Source organism: Aulonocara stuartgranti (assembly GCF_965226115.1).
Source record: "Aulonocara stuartgranti genome assembly, chromosome: 17".
Taxonomy (NCBI): Eukaryota; Metazoa; Chordata; class Actinopteri; order Cichliformes; family Cichlidae; genus Aulonocara; species Aulonocara stuartgranti.
This window is the reverse complement of record NC_138953.1, coordinates 27,043,221-27,052,411: the sequence shown is the minus strand read 5'-3', so window position 1 is coordinate 27,052,411 and position 9,191 is coordinate 27,043,221. Positions and strand designations below refer to the sequence as shown.

General features: G+C 40.4%; 1 protein-coding gene across 2 annotated transcripts; it reads right to left on the bottom strand.

The window, feature by feature from the left end:
- Positions 1-1,226: 1,226 nt before the first annotated feature.
- Positions 1,227-9,124, bottom strand: LOC309692739 (uncharacterized protein). Of its 2 annotated transcripts, XM_082511530.1 has the most exons (9): positions 8,284-9,124; positions 7,604-7,806; positions 7,414-7,515; positions 7,240-7,335; positions 7,054-7,164; positions 6,862-6,979; positions 4,157-4,922; positions 3,268-3,326; positions 1,227-3,186 (listed from the first exon to the last, which is right to left on the bottom strand). In XM_082511530.1, the coding sequence occupies exons 1-9, from the start codon at positions 8,315-8,317 to the stop codon at positions 1,685-1,687; spliced, it is 2,991 nt and encodes a 996-aa protein (XP_082367656.1). In that variant the 5' UTR covers positions 8,318-9,124; the 3' UTR covers positions 1,227-1,684. The 2 variants fall into 2 exon arrangements, with proteins under 2 accessions (XP_082367656.1, XP_082367657.1); XM_082511531.1 differs by lacking the exon at positions 8,284-9,124 and having other exon boundaries at positions 7,240-7,330; positions 7,596-7,687.
- Positions 9,125-9,191: the final 67 nt, after the last annotated feature.

The window sequence follows — 9,191 nt, the reverse complement described above, 5'->3', positions numbered from 1 at the left end:
TAAGAGTTCTTCTGGACTGCATCGATGCAGAGAGCATCCTCACAAACTTCACAACAGCCTTGTACCATAGCAGAAAATTTACATGAAGTTATGGAAAATTTTCCAATGTTTTAAAATAGACACCGAACACCATTAGTTCTCAGTTAGTGTATGAGGAACTCTATCAGAAAATGAAGGGGACAGACTGCTTTTTACCACAGACAGCTGGAGCTGTGTGAAGGAAATTAGGTTATGTTTATCATCTTTATAACACCATAACCATCAGATCAATGAGTCATTTGGTTTTTATGTGAACTGCCGACACAAATAAAGAAGACACATCACCTGACATGCAGAATCATTTTTCAAGGTCACCTCAACAGCACCAAATGTCACCAAGCACGTTTTCGCAAGAGTTCCACATTTAAACAAATTAAGGCTTGCTTGCAGGTCCTAAATGGGCCCCTCGTGTATGTCACAAAACGAGATGGTGATCGGACAAAACTGAATCAGAGACACAAAATCAAACAAAAAAAAAGAAAGAAGAAGAGACAAACAGAACATAAAGGACCTCAAAGAGCAATGAAAAGTTGGAGAGGGTGCATTTATGATCAGTGGTGCAAAATGAGATATGAAACAAAAACCGAGACACAGAAAGATAAAGAGATTAAAAAAAACAATCAAATGATACACAAAGATCCAACATAGGATAAAACATGACTGTAATGAGACAAAATGTTGTAGAACATCAGCAAACTGTCTATTTGGTGAGACAAAACTACCAAAACTCTGCGTGGTTTTCAGCTTCTCTGTGGGATGAGTGAGGAAGATACATGTGCCCAGAGGCCCTAAACTTTCATAATCCGTCCATGCATTTTGCATGTTGTGTATGTTCAGGTCTTTTATCGTCTCAAATTATTAAGGCCTAAATGGAAGAAACTTACCGCAACAAAGCGCTAAGACTTACTAATGAGCAGAATTATCACTACAGATGTAAGGCAATGGCGGTGACAGAAAACCTGTTTCTGTACAGGTATTATAAATAGTCCTGAGGGGAGGATGTGCATGTCTGACCACATTTCACAATAATGCATTCAGTAGCCGCCGAGATATCAACCTCTGATTTCCTGTCATTGTTACTCATCACAACACTGAACTATGTAACCCTTTGAGGTTGCTTGGTTTGGCCTTAAAGTTGAATGCAATCCAACATACAACACTTTCTCAGCAAAAAAAGAAACATTACATACATCATAAAAGGATGATTTATTGCATGATGCTCATTTTAATGTTTGATGACAACAGTTCTCCAAGAAGTCTAGAAAATCATGTTTTTCCTTTCTTTACTACCTGCTGGTAGTATCTTTGGTTTCAGGTGGGCAATAGTACAATGGCAACACAAAGAAGGAAAAAGGCAGTACATGCAGTGAAAAAGTCCACTACAGGAGCAGTTTTTGTTCATCTTCCGTTTGAAAGTATTTTGAATATGATTTCCTTGTTGTGAAGTGAAAAGAGTAAAACTGCCAATATAAAAATTTATTTTTTTAAAAGAAAAAATCGATTTTGCTGACAAGCTGAGGGCCTGTTGTTTCGCTCCTGATCTGCATAAAATATATTTTCTCCAATTATATAAATCTAAACATCTAAACAAAATATTCCTTCCCCACCCTACTTATTTAACCTCTGGGAGTTTCTGTTACAAGTTTCATTCCTTGGTCTCTACAGACTGCACTGTGTCTCCTTCGTCTCTATGTGTCTCCATGTGTTTTTTCAGTTTGGCCTTAGATGCGAACGTCATCATGCACCGCTCGCAGCGCGGCTTCACCCGCTTTAAGCCAGAATGGCTGCGTTTGTGTCGTGCCAGCTCGGACGAGCTCTTGAACTTCAGCTCGCATGTGTCGCAGGGATACGGGCGTTCCCCCGTGTGGATTCTCTGATGCAACTGAGCCTCACTGAGGGTGAGGAAGGACTTCTCACAGTGTCCACAGGGGAATGGCCGCTCTCCTGTGTGGATCAGGTTGTGTCTGGTGAGGGCGTAGGGTTTGGTGAAGCCCTTCCCACAGTAAGTGCAGGGGTAGGGGCGGGCCCCAGTGTGTGAGACGATGTGCTCTTGCTGTGTTTTCTTGCTCTTAAAGCGCTTCCCGCACTGAGGGCAGGAGTACGGCCTGTCGTCCACGTGTGACCTGTGATGTTTTGAGAGCTCGCCCTGTGACAAAAAGCCTTTCCCGCACTGAGAACAGAGGAAGGGTTTCTCCCCGGTGTGCATCCTCTCATGTCTGGCCAGCACAGACACCAAGGTGAACCTCTTTGGGCAGTGGGAGCACTGGAAAGGGCGCTCACCCGTGTGAACACGGAGGTGTTTGATGAGCATGAAGCGCAGCGAGAATCGTTTGCTGCACTGGTTGCACTGGTAGGGTCGCTCCCCAGTATGGGTGGACAGATGTCTCTTAACGTCAGACCTCCGAGTGTACGTCTTCTCACAATGTGGACATTTAAACTGACGCTTCACCTGATGCATCTGCCTGTGCTGAGAGCGTGCGAGTAGGGTGTCGAAGCCTTCGCCGCACTGCTGGCAGATGTAGCGTTTAGCGGTGACGTGGGACTTCCTGTGCTCCAGCAGCTCAGACGGAGTCGGGAAACTCTGACTGCAGATGGAGCACATTTGAGGCAGCTGGCTCTCCTGCGAGTGAGACTTTTTATGGTGGACAGTCAACGCCCTCAGGTTAGCGAAGGAGCTCCTGCATACCTGGCAGGTGAAGGAGATGGCTACGCCGTGATGTTTGCTCTCGTGCTTCGCCAGATCCCACGAGTGCTGGAAGGTTCGGTCACACTGCGAGCAGTGAAACGGTCTCTCTCCCGTGTGAGTGAGCTGGTGTCTCCTGACATCCGATGTCCGGGTGAACGTCTTACCGCATGTTTCGCATGTGAGTGATCTCTGACGGCCGTGCAACTGAGAAACACTCTCTCTGCTTTGCTCTGGCTGCTCTGCTTTTCTCTCCTCCGAGTTCCCTCTGGGAAAAAGTTTAATAGATGTAAATATTTCATCTGTGCTGGAGGGGGATGGTGTAAATTTAACTCCTGAGAGAGTCCTGTATGCTTCTTTGCGAACGCTCTGCATGTGGAAGTGTGGAGGACTGTTTTCATCCGAGTTATGGAAAGGACACTGCGAGCAGGTGAAGATGATAGACGTCATCTCGTGTGAATCTCCTGCATTAAAATAAAGGAACAGATACATGAGTGGATTTATTTAAGAAGTTCAACATTGTTTTCTTCTTGACATCACATCACCTTTGTCAGATCCTTTGATGGCTATCACAGAAGGGGCAGCTGATCCATCAGCAGTGCTCCTGGAGAAATCAAAACACTGTGTCACAATATTTAAAGGAAAATCTCTCAGACTTCTCACATTTTTGTGATATGAACAAGTAGAAGAAAGTGTAACAGGAAACCATAAATGTTTAATCAGAATGCTAAAGTACATAAAGCACATAAAAATCCTTTCAAAGTCTGTCATCTTGTCCTGGGATACAGCAGTTTATATGCACTCATCATAGGGATTAATATCATGGTAATTTCGAGCTTTTAAAGAATTGGGTGCACAAGTACAACAAATTCTTGCTTTTTAAAGTAATTAAATATGTATGCTGTACAATCATTTCACCTTGGAAAAAGAACAAATCAAGGAAATCATTAAAAGCTCAAAATTACCCCGATATTCATGTCCACAATGACTGCATGCAAACTTGATCTGCAGATGAGAAGCTGCTCATATCTGTGTACTAAATATGCTCCAGTGAGCACAAAGACGTTAAAACCAGGGAATCGTCCAGCCTATAACATGTTAATTAGTGAGGTTTTAGCAGTGCTGACGGGCAGATTTATTTATTTTTTAACATTTGCACCAATCCAGAGCAAGCATTTAAGGATGCTGGGTGTGGCTTCACATTTACCAACCAGACATGACAGTAATGACCTATTTTCTTATATTATTTTAACCGTGACCAGGAATATTTTAACCATACTTAAATGGATGAGCATGAATTAAAAAGTGCATCTTTAGATTATAATAGCTATACCCAAGATCAACATAACCAAATTAATCAGATTTTTTTTTGTTATTCTAATAAGGTGTACATTTCTGCTAAAGATATTTGGAATGAAAATAATATTTTTGTACATTTTTGGTTCTTCAGGATTTTCTCTTGTTGTCCTTTTTATTTTACACGTCTCGTTGCAACTCGGTGAAGTCTTTAGTTGCAGACGTGTGGATCTGTTTCCTGACGTGTCAGACTCCTGTGCTTCCGACATTTCGGTCTGGATTTCTGCCATTTCTTGAGCAGAAAATGAATTATCTTTCAGGTCTGCGCATATATTTCTCTCTATGCCTCCAAGCTGGAACTCATCTGTCACTTCTTCTGCAATGACTTCCCGTTTCCCTTTAGTCACTTGGTCACTTATTTCAAGCCCTTCATGGCTTTTTCCTTCATCTGTTCCCTTTCCTGGTTCAAGATCGTCATTTATGGATGACTGGTTGTTCTTTTCTGTAAGTACGTCTTGCCCCCTTAATGCAAAGGTTCTCGTCAACGTCTCCAAAGCTTTCGCTACATCCACAGTCTCACTCGTTTCTTCAGCCCTCACAGCAGGAGCCTCTTCGTCGCCAGCGCTATCAGCACTTACAGCCACTATCTCCTCTTCATAGAAATCTGTCTGAACTTGAACTGCAGCCGACTCCATCATTTGCTCATCCACCTCAGCTGCTCCGACTTCCACTTCAGTGTAAACGGTGACCACGCTGTACTGGTCGGTTCCCACTAAAGTGACTGGGTTCAATACGTTAGCGTAGTTATGGATGGCGTCCAGTCCAACTGATACGTTTGTCTTTTGTGAGGGAGGGATTGATAATGCAGACATGATGGAGTTACCAGCAGTGGAAGAAGGACCGTCTGCAAAAAAGAGACTCATCAGCTACTGCAGAGAGAGACATATGTGAACAAAATCTCTCAATTCATTTTATTTATATAGTGCCAATCAAAACAGACTCAGGTACTAGGAAGTAAGAGTATAAAGTGTATACTAATAATAGTACACACACACACACACACGTATATAATACAAACAAATGTATTTAGGTGCGATGAACACGACATCTATTGTATCTGTTATTAAACATTTAGTTGACGTGTTACAAATATGTGGGAATCAAAGTAGGTTAAAGCCTGGTTACACTATCATTTTGTGGTATCAGTCTAAAACATAAATATATACAATAGAATATGGAATGACTGAGTTCATTTATATGCAAAGTAATATGATGTATTTGATTGTATTTCCAAGCCAATTCAACCTTTTCTCTCAAACCTTCTCTTCAAAACATTGAACCTGAGAGGACACTTAGATATATTCTCAGAAATTGTCATTTAAAGTTTGCTGATAAAAGCATTAGGAAGTCACGAGCACCTCTATATTTTGGTGTCAAAATTATGTTAACATACTGTAATACACAATTCACTCAAACATGGCAAACAAGAAGAGGATTAAATACATTTAGTTTTGTTTATACAACTTGTGTTTTTTAATTTCTTTTGGCATAAAAAAGATTAAAAATATAATTTATTACATTAGGAAATGTCACTAAAATAGCTTTGTCACTTAACAGCCATCAGGTCACCCCTATCCCACTTTGAGCTAAGGTTGAGTTAATATTCACCTCTCTTCGTGGAATTTTCCCCGTTTAGAAAAACCAAATGGAAAATCCCATCAATGAATAACTGCAAGGCCAAAATGTATGAAGGAGACTTCATTTGAAAAATAACAACTTCTAGTTTCTGGAAATTTATTTGTTTAGCATGTGAGTGAAACATCACCTAACCCCAAATGGTTTGCTGGAGATTTGGTGGGTGTTTAGACTTTAGATAATTCAATTCAATTTTATTCATATAGCGCCAATTCAGTCGCCTCAAGGTGCTTTATATCGTGATGGAAAGACCCTCCAATTTTAGAAAGAAACTGACAATCACGCAACCACCTATGAGGACAAAAAAAAGTATTTAACAGAATGAAACCTCACGCAGAAATAGGCTGAGGGAGGTGCTGTCAGTGCTGTCACAGTTGAGTTAAGGAAAGCAAACCAGTAGTCTAAGCCTATTGCATCACAATGAGTCCACTAGGGTCTATTTGACATAATCTGGTCATCAGATGGTGATTGTGAGGGTTACATGGAGATGTGATCCTCACATATTGAAATGCACCAACTATACATGCATACCAGGTGGACTTTAAGTGGGCTTTTAACAAGTAAAACAGGAATGAGTGCTCGGCTGTTGGTGCTTTAGCTGTTCCTCTCCATAACAGAGTAAAATCAAGGCCTAAGGGAGGATTCAGAGTCACCTGATCCAGCTCTAACTATAAGTTTTATCAAAAAGTAAAGTTTTAGGCCTAATCTTAAAGGTAGAGAGGGTGTCTGTCTTCAGAATCCAAACTGGGAGCTGGTTCCACAGAAGAGGGGCCTGATAGCCGAAGACTCTACCTCCTGTTCTACCTCTAAAAACTCTAAGAACCATAAGTAAGCCCGCAGAGAGAGGGCAAAGACCTCATTAGGTAATATGACACTAATAGGTCTTTAAACAGGGCCTGTTAAGATAAGCATTATATCTCAGAAAGTTCTGATAAAGTGCATTACTATACACTACAAACCTGTTGCTATGAATTTATCCACTGATCTTGAAATATTAAGAAGTGAGAACTAATTATGCAACTTTAAATCTTACTTTTTAACCCAGCTGTGATGATGCAACATCTTGCTTCATAGTTTTGTTGATTGTGAAAACTGCTGCAGCTCTACTTAAAGTAAAGCGCTATACAAATACAGGCCATTTTACTTACATGCCATTTTCAGTAGTCCTGAACTTTTGTAGTGCTGGTAGATAAAGCTCAGATCTTCAGTTGACAACTGAATGCATTCCCCCAAAACAGAAGGAGCTGAGTCCAGCCAGGCTACAGTCTGTAATCACAGCACAATGTTAATATAACCCGCTGAAAAATCACCTGAAACAATTATGTTATCTGACTGAATACCTGCTTTAGGTCTGGTACTGGAAGCAACTTTTCCAGCTTGGAGAGCAGATTCCATAATAACATATTTAGTGCTGAGTCATACTGTGGACCGTATTCCACTGGAAACACTTCCTGTAAGATAATAAGATGTTATTTTTATTCTGAGCATTTTCAAGCAAAGATATGAAATACTAAAATATGTCCTACCTGAAAAAAATATGCCCTCTCAATTGGATCTTTCAGCAGACTTTGAACCAGAGCGACAAAAGTAGACTCTGTTGTTTTCACCTCTGCATCCCTATACTGCAACAAATTGAAGTGATATCTTGAAAAAAGTACTGGGCACACTTTATTTTATCCGCTTCTCTTTAACGTACTTACATCTGTGTTTTCAGAGGTTACTGGGAGTCTGTCCAAATGGCTCTGGATTGCTTGAGAATCAACAGAACCGCGTGTCGAGCCTTTGCAAAGCTCCAGTATCAACTGAAATATCAATAAACCGAGTTTTTACAGAATCAACGCAGCAAAATAAACATACATGGATGGCATGTCAGCCAGACTACCTCCTCACCCTCGCTCTGAGTCCGAGGATGAGCTGGGCTCTCTGTCTGTGGCTGATCAGACCAGGAATCGCCTCTGTCACTGTGAACACGAACTCCTGCAGCTTCTGGTAGTTCATCACATCTTTCTGCTTCACCAGCTGCCACATGGAGGCAGACAGAAGCTGCAGAGGTGGCACCAGGAGTTGGAGGGATGAGAGAGACAGGCTTGGATCTAAAACATAAAGGTGTAATGTAACAAATGGTCTTTAGAGGGCAGCAATCAGCTTTAAACTCCAGAACTCACATTATAACAATACATATGTTATTCATTTAATTCAGTGCTGTTCATATATTACTATGGTAATAATTTTCTCAGGTAAAGCAGTGCACACATATGTATTTTTTTTTGCCCTGCATTTAAACAGCCATAAGCTTGGGAACCCGAATAATTGCTGGGCCGCCCTTAATAAAAGGAGTTTTAAATTGCGATTCTTCAAATATATCATCACCTATGGTTTAGACAATAAATTAAGCATAATACTTGACAGAATAATAAAAAAAACTGAAAATAATTGATTTATTTTTCATGCTAAAGCTTAAATCGTGCGTATCACGATTCCTTTAAATAGACTGCCCCCGCTAACTGTGTAACCGGCATAGACGTAGCTTACTTTATATCGCAGCTGGTTCAGATTGCCACTGTACCCACCGTTTGTTTTCTCTGCAGAGTCGAGAACCTCCATGGGTGCACTGTGCCTCTTGTGGCGCCGAAAATTAGGTGTTAAGTTGTTTTGTTTTAGTTAGCAGCTAACATGCGCTGTTCGGACGCAAGCACCGTTTCCTCAACGCTTATACTCCGATTCCGCTTTTCAAAATAAAAATATCAAAGCTGACAGGCGACTTGTCTCGCTGACATTAATTTCTTACAGTTTTGTTTTTAGTTGGAAGACAAGATAGGACAGACTTTCCTAATCCTACAAATCCTAAAAAATTTGTAATTCAAATGTTACATAAATTAAAAAGTAAGTAAACAAGTAAACATTGCATCTGCATGCCTTTCCCCAGCATGAAGCTATACTGCTGCTTACTGATCGTCACCTCTCTTCTTAACCTAGCTTGTAGAATTCCTTCTCATAGCGTCACGGTTTGGCACATCAGCCTTATCCCTCTGTAGTTACTACAGCTCTGTACATCACCCTTGTTCTTGGCAGTCAGTACCACGATATTCATGTCCATGTAAAAAAACAAAAACAAAACAGTAGACCGTAATAAAGTAAAAATATCTCCTATCTAACAAAGCAAGATTTAAAGAATTAAAATTTGCAACAATATAACTCCAAGCATTCTTTTAACTGAGATTTTTTTAATTTAAAAAGCATGAACATTATCTGATAATGAAGACCTCATTGTTTGAGTTCATTGTTTTGCTTGCCTCCTATAATCTGTTCTTTATTTTTTGTTGTCAAAAACCTATAAATAAATAACTAAATAAATGCAAATTCTATACAACAATGATATTTTCATGGCTAAATTACAATTAGCTCCGAATGTAGCAAAAGTTCAACTTTTACTTTGAAGTAACACCCAACCCACCACCCCCTCTTAACTTTATTTTAA

Excerpts from the sequence above, each read along its gene's own strand:
- LOC309692739 (XM_082511530.1), bottom strand. The coding sequence starts at position 8,317 with ATGGAGGTTCTCGACTCTGCAGAGAAAACAAACG. Across the intron at positions 7,807-8,283 it reads CTCTGCAGAGAAAACAAACG|ATCCAAGCCTGTCTCTCTCA; the intron begins GTGGGTACAGTG and ends TTTATGTTTTAG. Across the intron at positions 4,923-6,861 it reads AGGACTACTGAAAATGGCAT|ACGGTCCTTCTTCCACTGCT; the intron begins GTAAGTAAAATG and ends TCTTTTTTGCAG.